This window comes from Copadichromis virginalis, linkage group LG11 (genome assembly GCF_057382275.1).
Source record: "Copadichromis virginalis isolate Kocher_CV1m ecotype Utaka linkage group LG11, C_Virginalis_male_GT1.1, whole genome shotgun sequence".
In the NCBI taxonomy this organism is placed as follows: domain Eukaryota; kingdom Metazoa; phylum Chordata; class Actinopteri; order Cichliformes; family Cichlidae; genus Copadichromis; species Copadichromis virginalis.
In genome coordinates, this window is record NC_140628.1 from 26,013,487 (window position 1) to 26,026,027 (window position 12,541).

Below are 12,541 nucleotides of genomic sequence, written 5' to 3' on the forward strand. Positions count from 1 at the left end.
CCTGGATGTCCTCTCTCTCCCAGCCTCACTCTCTACCTCCTTTATAACCCATCACTCCCAGCTCACTGCCCTCACTCATTCTTGCTTTTTCAACTCGCAATGGACACATTTGTTTTCCCGGGAAAGAACTAACCATAAGATGACACCGTGCTACTGTTTTCCTGACTAATAAAAAAGTGACTTTTATTAGTGTTTCTGGATTTTAGGTTCTTGTTTTTGGGGGTGAATTCAGTTAATCTGGGACTGAAATCGGACATATGGACGTCTTTTTGTGCATCAAGGATGAGTTTGTGAAACAGTCATGTAAGTATGCTTTTTTTGGCAACAATAGAGAGAAGCTGAAGAGCAGCTTTGGTGAATAAAATTGTGATTCATTTTGAAATTCTGTCCACTCAGTAACAAAAAGAAGAATAACTGGCTATCACAAAAATATCAACTGGTAAGAATCAATTTTAAAACTCTTGCAACCTGAAGGAAATTTCACGAGTATAACGCAGTAATTTTGTGGTTTTATTTGCTACAAAATGATAAACTGCATATACAGACTTAACTTCGAACACCAGTAACTTGCATAAACCTTATCATTAGAAAACTAATAAGGAATTTATTGTTTACTTGACCAAAATACCATGCAGAGCATCTCTGCATTCATCGTTAACCTGCTAACTTGTGATTTCAACAGATATGTGGGGATCATCCCCAGACTCTGGACTTTAAACTTAAACGGCAACAAACACACAGACGGACGGAGCGATCACTTCAGCTGTGGACCCAAAGACCCAGCCTGACGCACGGAGACGGACAGACAGACAGACAGTCTGATGCCAACTGTCTCCACTGTCAATCTCACGGCACCACTCCTCCTCCTGTTGCTATGGGCAACCCACCCCACCATGGCAACCAATTGGCTGTAAGTCTAGTGTGTGAAGGAGGATGAGAAAGAGGGAGTTTGTTTGTCATGCTATAACTTTTAAAAGGTGGTGACATGTCACTAAATCTCTTTCAGTCGCTCCCCTCTTTTCTTTGTCTCGCTCCTGGTGACCTTTTCTCTTTTCTCTCTCTCCCTGCCTTCACTGTGCCCTCCGTGTCTTCTTTGCCTGTTTGTCTCCTTGTTTTCATCCTCTCTATTTGTTACCTTTTCATCTTTCTGTCACTCTTTTAAAGGCCCCAGCCTTGTACTTAAATATGCATCTTCCCCCACGTACTTGCTGTGAATCACTCCTCCACCTTCCATTTTTATGTCCCAGCTCCCTGGCGAGGCTGCCCCGTTCCCGGCCTGTGTCTGGTGCTGCCCCATGTGCACGGCTGAGGGGGCTGACCCCAGGCCAGGTGGGGGTGTGCAGAGCACGGGGGGAGGTCATGGAGTCTGTACGCAAGGCAGCAGAGATGGTCATAGAAGAGGTATGAAGCATAACTTCTGAGTCATTTAAATAACAATCACCATTATGTGTGGCAGAGATGGAAACTTTTACATACCTGGTGTGTAACTCGCTGTCCAATTCAGTGCCAGCACCAGTTCAGGAATCGCCGCTGGAATTGTTCCATCACCCCACGTGGGATCAATGTATTTGGCAGAGTGATGAACCAAGGTAGACCCATTACTGGCATGAAGTTAGTGAATTTTCTGAAGAAACCTCGATTCACTGAGCAACATTTATAAATATTCTCTAAAAATAAAGTTGTGTCATGTCTCTGCTGTGGTTTCAGGCACTCGTGAGGCAGCCTTTGTGCACGCTCTGTCCTCAGCAGCTGTGGCGGTTGCGGTGACCCGAGCCTGCACCCGTGGGGAGCTGGAGAGGTGTGGCTGTGACAGGAAGGTCAGGGGGGTCAGCCCGGAGGGTGAGCTTTAACTCTATTCCATGAAAATATAGTGAGTAAATCGACTCTGACTCACACAGAGCATAGAAAGGCTGCTACAGTGCTGATTGTGGGTCTAAAGTATGCAGCAGTAATGTCAGCTGGTAGTTTCCCATCTGCTGTCACATGTAACACACCTGTGCTGTGAGACTGTAGCAGCTGCCCCCTGCCTCACATGAACCAGAAGGGATTTTCCATTTAACATCTAACCTTCTTTGACCTTACAAAATCGCAGTAACACAGATCATCTTAATCTAAGCCTCGTTCCACCACAGGTTTCCAGTGGTCAGGGTGCAGTGACAACCTGTCCTATGGTGTGGCTTTCTCTCAGACATTTGTGGATGAACCAGAGCGAGCCAAGGGGCTGTCAGCAGGCCGGCCGCTCATGAACCTCCACAACAACGAGGCGGGTCGAAAGGTTAGCAACATCACCAATGTCCTTACAGATTTCCAAATCCCTGTGTCAATTTACAGAATTTTTTTGTCCTTTATAATTATCTCCTCCTCAGGCCATCCTTCATAACATGCAGGTTGAGTGTAAATGTCACGGTGTGTCTGGGTCCTGTGAGCTGAGGACCTGCTGGAAGGTCATGCCCCCATTCAGGCGTGTGGGCGTTGTGCTCAAGGAACGTTTTGATGGAGCCACAGAGGTAACAGATGATACCTTCTGCTTGTTTTATCTTCCCTAGCTTAATGGGGTGAGCAGACGTCACAACAGCTGAAGTAAATTATTTATCAGAAAAAAACTACAATTTCCGCTGAAACATCTCGAAATGAACATGTTATGCTTTTTCAGCTCCATGTTTGTATTTTTGGACCTTGCTACAGTAGTTTTATATGATTCACATCTCAAAATAAATCTTTATTTATCTTGTTGATTGTTGCAAGCCCTCAGCTCATCATCTCATGAAATATGGGGGTTAAAAGCAATTTAACTTCCCTCCTCTTAAATCAGTTTTTTTCTGATTGGCTGCTCCTTGCAAACAGAAGGTTTAAACATCAAGTTTTGGGGCTACTTTCCTGAAAGCCAGAGCTGTGTGCTCGGGATTACCATATTAACCTTGTAACACCAAGTGCCTCAAATTCTTGAGTTTTAGAGATCTATCGATCATCAGTGTGATTTTTGTCCCCACGGAAACTAAATAATTTGGGCCCAATACATTTTTATGTAGTAAATTGCAAAAAAAAAATAATGCCAATGTATCAAATATGATTAATTTTTTAAAAATTGTCAGAATGTTCAATAAGCACTCCATTTTCAGAAAAATTGAATTTCCTGGCAATTATTTCATGGTTCAGGCTTTAAAGGGTTAAGGATATTATCTTTGACATCAGAAGTAGCCAAGAGAAGGAAAACAGTCTAAAATAAGCTGTGAGCTTTTGGATCACTTCTGCATAAGCTGACCACATATTTTAAAAACGTTGACTGTGTTTAGTAGTCATTATTATTACAGTATACATTACTGTGTTTTAATGTCACAATCCTCCCAGGTACGCCTGACACGTATAGGCTCCAGGACAGCCTTGCTCCCCCGAGACTCACAGGTCAAACCCCCTGCTGCCAGAGATCTTGTGTATCTTGCACCCTCCCCAGATTTCTGCCGTCTCGACCCTGAAAATGGTATTCCTGGGACTGCAGGTAGAAGATGTAACGGTAAGATCACCAGGACCACGTCACAGGAAAATAATTCACATAATCCAACTTACCACTCATATCAATTTAGAAAGTGATGTTGCAATGTTTTAAACCAACCCCCCTCCCCCCAGGAACGTCTCGGCTGGCACCAGATGGTTGCGAGCTGGTGTGTTGCGGGCCAGGCTACAAAGCAGGCCGGGCTGAGGTGGTGCAGCGCTGCTCCTGCAAGTTTTCCTGGTGCTGCTCGGTGCGTTGCCAGCAGTGCAAGAATACGGTCACCATTCATACCTGTAGAGTGTAAGAAGTCCTAACAAGGCCTGACCAAATGAGCCCAGATCCTAACCAACCACCAGACAGACACCGCTGGACACAGCGCGGGTTAACTTTGACACCAAATTATCGTAATTATTGTCCAAAGCAGCCTTTCTTTGTCCACGTTTTCCCTTAGAGAAGTGAAACTGCAGTTTGGTTTGATTGTTTTCTTGTAAAAACTGCAAAATTAGAACTAATGTAAAGACAAAGCTCCATCGGGAAGTACAAAAAAAAAAAGTCTGCTCAGCTTTTAAACTGCTCAAAATATTAAGACAGACAAACTGACAGGCACAGACATGCATACAGGTGTAGCCATGAACACACACAAACACAGCAGTTAATCACACGCTGAACTGACAAAGCTTTTAAAGCAGAGCTTAACCCAAACTAACTCTCAAACACTGAAGATTTCTTTTATCTTGTATTCTGTTATAGGCTAGCACGTCTTTGGACTTGTACTGTATTTATGTCTTCTTTTTGATTCTGGTTTATTTATTTGTATATCAGAGTCTTTGCTGCACTTACTTCCATGTCTTGTGTTTTTGTCCCTCGTCCTTGTATGAAACTGTTCTGTTTCCTGCACAATGAGTGCGTTTAGGTCTTTTTGAGTTTCTAATAAATAGAGTAGTTTATTAAAAAAAAAAAATACCAAAGTGCTTCTTTATTGAATGGTACCCTGTGAGACTGTTTGGAACAGAAGTTGTAGTTGCAGGTCCCTGTACATGTTTAGTTTTGCATGACTATACCATTGATTGATTGATTTAAAACCTACAGTGAAACTCAGTAACTGTCAGACTGTCATTGCTAGTAGACTTTATATAAAAAAAGAGATCTCACTCATTGATTTGTGGAGTCCTCTTACATCATGTGACTCTCAAACCCTGCCCACTTAAAGCAACTTTTCAATCACAAAGCCTCGCCCTAAAACATGCGCAGCTTAATCATGTTTTTAATCTAATAGGAGCCATAATTTACACAATAAGCATCATGTTGTTTTCTGTAAGACTTGAAACCAGCGACCGAGCTCATAAACTCATCAGGAAAGTGGTTATTGACGTCATAGATCAAGGGCGCTGTTTTCCTATTGACTTGTAAACAACTGAACTTCTTTTTGCAGTCAGAGAAATCACCACCTACCTGGCGTCATGTTAACAATCCTTTAATCCTTATCTGGATTGGCTGCATGGCTCAAGTCCTCCAAATCCATTTAAGATGCTTTGTCATTTCGACCTGAAACAGGCCGTTCATACTCGAAAATCCTCCAATGTGGCTGAATTCAAACAATTCTGCTGTGAAGATTGGGACAATATTCCTCCTCATCAATGTGAAAGACTGATTGCCATATATCAAAAACGCTTGATTGCAATTCTAGCTGCCGAGGGTGACACAACCAGTTACTAGGTTTAGGGGGCAGTTTTTTCAAATAAGACCAGGTAGGTTTGGAGGGATTTTTTTTCCCACTTCACTGGATACCTTACGCTTCCTCAACTGATCATGCTGCAGCTTTTAAGAAGATCTAAAAATAAACAACAAAATGCATAAAATTATGAAGCTCATTGTGCTCTGGTAGAGCAAGTGTTTGTGACAGTGGGAGCATGTGAGAGAAGCATACTCAGGCCCAGATCATTAACACAGTGCAAGTGCAGAGGCAAGTGTGACTTGTGTGATCACGCCCTTAAACTCTGTAATACTTTCGAATTCAGTCTTTTGCCTTCAAACACACAAAACAACGATTACATTTCATTTGAGCTCAACCATTTTATTAAAAATATCCTGTGATTACAAACACCCAGAAATTGACTAGAAAAAGTTCATCTTCTCAAGAGCCATTAAAAATATTACAACTTGAATCTTCTCATCATTCGCTCAAATGTTGGAGGTCTTGCAATTAAAAAAACAAAACGAAAAACAACAACTCAAGTTTCAAAATGGGAAAAAAATAATTAAAAAAATACTAACATTTTCCCAAAACAGCATTGTGAAATTACAATATACACAAAAAAGAAAACAGAAACTCATAAGTAACCTGGATAAGGGAACTTGGTGAAAACACTTTTCATCCCTGCAAGTCACCACTAGTTAGAAGAAAGTAACCGTTACAGACAACTGCTTTTGTTTGGAGTGACAGCAAATGTTTAGTTTTTTGACATTATTCAACTGAGGAAGGTCGGAAAAGAAAGCAAGTAGAGTACCACTTAACATCAAGTTGCCCCCTTAAACGTACTAATGTTAAATGTAACTGAAGTATTTCCCCTTTTATACTTCCCTATACTGAGTTTAAAGGACCCAGTAGGCCACAGTAAGTAAAACACAGGAAGAGGCCAATGTCAAGTTTATAAATGAACATTTCTTTGGGGGGGAAAAAAAAAAACAGTGACAGGCAAGGGGGGGCCTGCCCCACCTGAATATTTATAGAGAGAACACTGCGATTTCTAAAGGTTTCAGAGAAGGACACAGTTGGTGCTTAAACTGCATTCACTGCACATCTGATACTTTGAATCCTCAGCCTGTTTCAGCTTTTATTTTGAAGGCACAATCAGTGTACGTGTGTACCGAAATACATTTCGATGCCACGGTACCGTCCCTTCCCCTTTGGTTTTGTCCTTTGTTTTTTGGGATTTTTTTTTTGTCAAAATGGCCACTAATCTTTATGATGTTTTCAATCATCCCACCTATTTTTTCTATATGCACCGTTTTGCATCTCGCGGTCAGCACTGTTCTATAGCAGAGCACACCTCTTCTTTGTTTTGGTCTCGGGGGGCTCCAAAGCTGCCAGTATGGCCTCGTCAAACACGTTTTTAAGTCCTCGCTGGTTAAAGAAGAAGAAGAGGAAAAGATGACGGAAGCATAACAGAAGGAAGCATAACTTTCTATTTCAAACAAATCTGTCACTTTTTAAATACGTTTTAAAAGTGTAGTGAGATTTTACATACCTGTGTGAGGGCAGAGCACTCCACGTACTTAACAGCCTTGAGCTCACGAGACAGCTTCTCGCCGCTCTCGGGTAATAAAGGGCGCTGTTTGTTCTTTGCCAGCTTCTCCACCGTGTTGCTGTCTTCCCGCAAGTCTACCTGTGTCCCCACTAAAAGGAAAGGGGTGGTTGGGCAGTGGTGTGAAATCTCAGGGACCCACTGGATACAGACAAAAAGACAAAGTTTATCTTAGATACCCAATGAAATTTGCGACTATCAAAAGCTGGTATGCTTTTCCTTTAATCCAAATAGTTTCTGATTCATATTTTTCATTTCATAGAAAATAATGTGTAATAAAATGTCTGGCATGTAAAACGGTGAGATTGTAGAGAAACTGAGGAAGCAGGAGGCTTTTTCTTCCATGTGACATTTATTGAGAATAAGGACGACAATTAAAACAATTATTAAAATTCCAAGCAGTCCAAGCAGAAAGGACATCGCGACTCCTGATGTGGAGGTGTGTTACACCTCCACATCAGGATGATCATAAGAACACAGTGAAAACTTCACTATTTTGAGCAAGTGGCTCTTGAACGTGTGTCAAATTTAGAAAACTACAGCACTTTCTTCACTCTATTACATACAAAATTATTTAAATATAAGCATTAGGCTAGCTAGAGAAAATGAACAGGAGATCTTTAAAAATAATCATTATTTTTAGATCTATACGCTTACTGGCCACTTTATCAGATTCCCCTTGCGAGTACCTGGTTGGACCCCCTTTTGCATTTGGAACTGCCTCAACTCCACATGCATCAAACATTCCTCAGAGATTTTAGTTCATATTGATATAACAGCATCACAGAGTTGCTGCAGTTTTAATGGCTGCACATCCATGATGTGAATCTCCCATTCCACCTCATCCCATAGGTGCTCTATTTGAGACCTAGTGACTGTGGAGCCCATTTGAGTACAGTCTACTCACTCTAGTGTTCAAGAAACCAGTTTGAGATGATTACAGCTTTGTGACACGGCACGTTATCCTGGTGGAGCAGCCATCAGAAGATGGGGACACTGCTTATATAAAGGGATGGAGACTGTGGTGTTTAACGATGCTTGGTTAGTTGGTACTAAAGGCCCCAAAATGTGCCTCACTCTGTTACACCAACAGCCTGAACGACTGATACAAGGCAGGATGGATCCATGTTTCCATGCTGTTTATGCCAAATTCTGACCCTACCATCTGAATATTGTTGCAGAAATTGAAACTCGTCCAACCAGGCGACGTTTTTCCAACCTTCTGTTGTCCAATTTTGGTGAGCAGATGCAACCTGTAACCTCGGTTTCCTGTTCTTAGCTGACAGGGGTAGCACCCGGTGTGGTTTTCTGCTGCTGCTGCTGCAGCCTATCTGCTTCAAGGTTCAACATGTTGTGCATTCAGAGATGCTCTTCTGTATACCTTTGTTGCAACAAGAGGTTATTTGCATTCCCGTTGCCTTCCTGTCAGTGTGGTCATTCTCCTGTGACCTCTCGCATCAACACGGCATTTCCCCCCAGAGAACTGCTGCCAACTGAATATTTTCTCTTTTTCAGTCCATTCTCTATAAACTCTATAGATGGTTGTGTGTGGAAAATCTCAGTAGATCGTCAGTTTCTGAAATGCTCAGACCATGTTTGAAGCCATTTAAATCCTTAACCTTTTTCCCCCCCAAGTCTGATGCTCAGTTTCAACTTCAGCCAGTTATCTTGACCATGTCTAAATGCCTAAAGGTACTAAGTTGCAACATGATTGGCTGATTATAGATTATGAATAAAACAAAGTGACCAGTGTAAGTCTGCCAACACATTTAACAAAAAAGAGTCAACATCTCTGTTCCCAAAACAGTGAAAAGAGATTTCAAAACTGACCTTCTCTTTGACATTTTCATACGACGAGGGTGAGACAACAGAGAAACATACAAGGAACACATCTGTCTGTGGGTAACTGAGAGGACGCAGCCTGTCATAATCTTCCTGACCTGAGAGCAGCAATCAAAAGAGAAGCAGAACAAGGACATTTTTTTTTCCAAAGGTTTTAGACTGACAGAAATGAGAGAGAAAAAGTGAAACTGAGAGACTTTCGAAGACCAGCTTACCAGCTGTGTCAAAAAGACCGAGCGTATACGGCTCTCCGCCGATCATCACTGTCACGGCATAATTGTCAAAAACCTTTGAAAACACAAAAAAGAAGTAAGCAAAAAAGGGCAGTTAATGGTAGTGCAGCATTATAACCATGAATAATATAAGAAAACAGAAATTTTATAGGTGAGCATGTTTACAACAATATGGCTCAGTCTTTCTTAATTCCTCCTCCTACCGTAGGCACATATTCTGAGGGGAACTTGTTGGTTGTATAGGAGATCAGTAAGCACGTCTTTCCTACAGCCCCATCTCCTACTACTACACATTTTATCGTCTGCATCTACAAAGAAAAACAGAAAGTAGGAAACATGACAAGATGTTTGCCAGAAACAGCACACCAGACAGCTAGCTAGACTCTTAGAGAGGAAGTAATACACAAGCACTCTTAGTACTGTCTCTAGAATCATGCATGGGTTCACATACAGGCAGTGAAACAACATGGAAACAAACACACAAGCACTAACTGTGACAGACTCACAGAGACATGTGATGCATCTAACCAGCACATCTAAGCCTGGAATTAATATTTATATTCACTACTGAATAATCTGCACATTATTTTGAAGATTAATCAATTATTGGTCAGTACAATATGAAAGGTCAAACAATTATAAACGTACAGACTGCATCCTCAGCGGAGGCCAATGGCCTACTTTGCATTTTTAAAGAAAACGATTAAACCTTTATGTTTTTCTGTCAATATTTTCCTGGAATTTGGCCTGGTGGAATTTGCACCCTCTTGCTGTCTGACAGAAAAGCAGAATGCAGCAATCACAAACCCTTCCTCCACCTTGGGTGGGGGTGCAAAACTGAAACCAGCAAACGCCTGACATGCCTTTCTGAGACGAAAGGCATGTCTGATCATTCATGAATTTGTCTCTAATCTTGTAACATGCAATGATTTATAGTGTAGATGTGGGAATGGACTGCATATAAAGATTACATAACTTTATATATGAAGTAATTATTCGTATGCAGCATCACAGGATTTTAGACATCAAACATGCAAATACTCGAAAATAAAGTATTAAGTATTATGTATTAAGTGTTAAAGTATTACTTTACCAAATAAAAACTGAAAGTTTTAAATAGCTCAACCTCTGTAACTCTGATAGTAAAATGCTTACACATTACATATTGCAACAGCAGCATTTCAATGGCCATTTTCATAGTTTTGATCCATTAAGCTCACACTGCTAACATATTTTGTCCTAAGATAAGCGATAACATTACAGTTGGGGCAGGGTATGTCTTTTTAGGACTAGTGGACAAAAAAGTATCCATTATAGAATTTCAGCATCTTAATTCAAATGGCCTGAGCCAGAACTAGACCCTTACGCCGATGCTGGGCTTTGTGTTCAGGCTTTTGAAAATCCAATCATAGGTCTATTTGGACAGGCTGGGGTGAGTCATATAAAGTAGCATAAAGGGTGAAAAAGTCCACACAGGTACTAAGCTGTAGTGTTGCAATGGATTAAACATAAAACGTTCACATCAAAGGGAACAAAGTTTGAATCCCATGTGAAGGTAATACTTAGTATTAACTTATTTTTTTTAGGTCAAATAAACTATTTGCATATTTAAACAGTGCCTGCTCAGATTTCTTGGTGCCACACCTTCCTACAGTACATGTTAACTATTAAATTCATCCCACTTATTTAAAAGTCAAATTTACTAAACATTTCTGTTGCTACTTTAATGTGCAGCACCTAAAACGACTGCAACCCGATCCACCCTTCATGACAAATATAATATTCAGTAAAAGTCGAATCAGTTTGAGACAAATGAATTAAACTTTTGTGGTGCTGATGAATTATACCAAGGCGTTTTTATGTGACTTAGACCTCTAGTAATACGACTTTTATTCGAAGAACAAACCAATTAAGTTATTAGGCATAAAAGCATACAGAGAGAGCATTAGTTAGAGCATGACAGCTTTATCAGTGATATACGCCACTCATCTATTGGTCCACATCTGTCATTACTGGCATTTATAACAGCTGATAAATGAGACTGAATAGAGCTTCACCTATCCACATAATGCACATAACCACACAACATGTGTACAAATATGGATGGATTGTTTCTCTTTTACAATTGTTTTCTTTCTTGTTTCTGTCAGTGCTTTGTTACCACACTCCACATCCTGTTGCATCTTCCACAATAAAAGAAAAAACAGTAAAGAAGAGACAGCGAAAACATTGTTCAGTGGTTTTATCAGTGTTGACGCACAGTTTGTCCACCATCGGGCCCTCTCCAACTTCCCTCTTTTTTTAAATTGCACTTCTATTATGTTAATAAGAACTCTACGCATGTAACTAAACTAAATAACTACACATAAGAAATGTTGGTCAAATTTGGTTGATATATTGGATTCTAAAATTGCCAAATATCAGTGTCAATCTTTAAAATCCTATATCAGTTGGGCCCTAGTCTTACTTGTAAAAACAAAAAGAAACATTTGCAGTATGATGAACAATGCTAAAAAAAAAATACAAAAAAAATTTATTCCATCAAATAGTCTCTGATCAGATGAGACAAGATAAACTATTTATCCCCAAAACTGAGAAAATTGTTTGGCACAATCAAAACAGCCCAAATAAATAAGTAGAATAAACAAATGGAAAACTATTTTGCAAAGTTAAAAACTACTTTGAAATAAAAATTAATGCAAAATTAGTCTAAATGAAACAAAAACATGAAGGATACGGCTGTATATAGATAGGTGTGAGTTCAAGCAGCGTGCATACCGTTTGGAGGTATTCCTATTTGGCTTGTTATTACATGTGCAAGCGAAAAATTAATGACAGTGAATAACTTCCGCATAAGCTGCACAGCGAGGATGTTAAAGGAAAATGCCGCCTATTAGCAAAATGACATTTAGAAACGGATACTGCAAACACTTCCGCTAAATAAGAGCTCCATCTGTTAATCTGTTATCTGAAAGTTCAACACCTGCAAATGAGATGTTTTAGCCAACATATAAAAAAATAATCATTTAAGACTGAGTCTGACTGAATAAATTAAATCAGATTTGTGAACAGTGGACAGGCAGCGTGAAAATACTGTCACTGGTAGATTTCTTATTTAATTACAATGTACAGCGGGATCTAAATCGATCAAAATGAAAGTAATCACACTACCAAAGCTGACAAACAATCATGACAGCTTCATTAAAGAAATGTTTGTCCGCTCTGAATTAACCCTGATCGGTAGAAAACTTTAACCACCCCGCAGATTTAAAACATCTAGAAACAAATGTTTCATTTCTGTTAGACTGAACATTGTTAGAGGGCCTCTCCTGCATGTGTCGCCTACTCTAATTAGCCACAAATAGTAGTTTTAAGCAGTTTTTGTAACTCTACTCACCGTTTTTCTTCCCACAGGTTAGGCGTTGGTTACATCCGGGTTTGAGGGTCGAATTACTTTGTGCGCAGGCGCATAGCAAACCGGGACCCAGTCCCGATTGTAGAATCGATACAAAAGAAAGAGCGTCGCCTGCTGCCCAAACTGCAACACATTTCTGTTTTTTTTTCACATGGCAAAACAGCACATAAGGCATAAACAGTGTTTATACAAATCACATGAGCTTGACAGTGAATATTTTGTTTGACCATCTTTATTATCCAACAAAGCCTGAAAT

The 12,541-nt window shown here is 40.2% G+C and overlaps 2 protein-coding genes across 3 annotated transcripts; one reads left to right on the forward strand and one right to left on the reverse strand.

The window, feature by feature from the left end:
- Window positions 1-400: 400 nt before the first annotated feature.
- On the forward strand, window positions 401-4,436 carry wnt4b (wingless-type MMTV integration site family, member 4b). Of its 2 annotated transcripts, XM_085471647.1 has the most exons (9): window positions 401-439; window positions 683-910; window positions 1,248-1,401; window positions 1,505-1,589; window positions 1,708-1,839; window positions 2,133-2,275; window positions 2,367-2,507; window positions 3,349-3,511; window positions 3,625-4,436. In XM_085471647.1, exons 2-9 carry the CDS (start codon window positions 822-824, stop codon window positions 3,792-3,794), a joined length of 1,077 nt encoding a protein of 358 aa, XP_085327773.1. In that variant the 5' UTR covers window positions 401-439; window positions 683-821; the 3' UTR covers window positions 3,795-4,436. The 2 variants fall into 2 exon arrangements, with proteins under 2 accessions (XP_085327773.1, XP_085327774.1); XM_085471648.1 differs by lacking the exons at window positions 401-439; window positions 683-910 and adding an exon at window positions 914-977.
- Window positions 4,437-5,538: 1,102 nt separating this feature from the next.
- On the reverse strand, window positions 5,539-12,325 carry cdc42l (cell division cycle 42, like). The gene is made up of 6 exons (XM_085471649.1): window positions 12,268-12,325; window positions 9,074-9,178; window positions 8,853-8,925; window positions 8,626-8,735; window positions 6,739-6,936; window positions 5,539-6,614 (listed from the first exon to the last, which is right to left on the reverse strand). The coding sequence occupies exons 2-6, from the start codon at window positions 9,176-9,178 to the stop codon at window positions 6,525-6,527; spliced, it is 576 nt and encodes a 191-aa protein (XP_085327775.1). The 5' UTR covers window positions 12,268-12,325; the 3' UTR covers window positions 5,539-6,524.
- Between the last annotated feature and the right edge of the window lie 216 nt (window positions 12,326-12,541).

Bases quoted from the DNA above. Each gene is read 5' to 3' on its own strand.
- wnt4b (XM_085471647.1), top strand. From the start codon at position 822: ATGCCAACTGTCTCCACTGTCAATCTCACGGCACCACTCCTCCTCCTG. The intron at 911-1,247 runs GTAAGTCTAGTG...TTTATGTCCCAG, and splicing joins ACCATGGCAACCAATTGGCT to CTCCCTGGCGAGGCTGCCCC. The intron at 3,512-3,624 runs GTAAGATCACCA...CCCTCCCCCCAG, and splicing joins TGCAGGTAGAAGATGTAACG to GAACGTCTCGGCTGGCACCA.
- cdc42l (XM_085471649.1), bottom strand. From the start codon at position 9,178: ATGCAGACGATAAAATGTGTAGTAGTAGGAGATGGGGCTGTAGGAAAG. The intron at 8,736-8,852 runs GTAAGCTGGTCT...TGCTGCTCTCAG, and splicing joins CGGTCTTTTTGACACAGCTG to GTCAGGAAGATTATGACAGG. The intron at 6,937-8,625 runs GTCAGTTTTGAA...GTCTGTATCCAG, and splicing joins ATGAAAATGTCAAAGAGAAG to TGGGTCCCTGAGATTTCACA.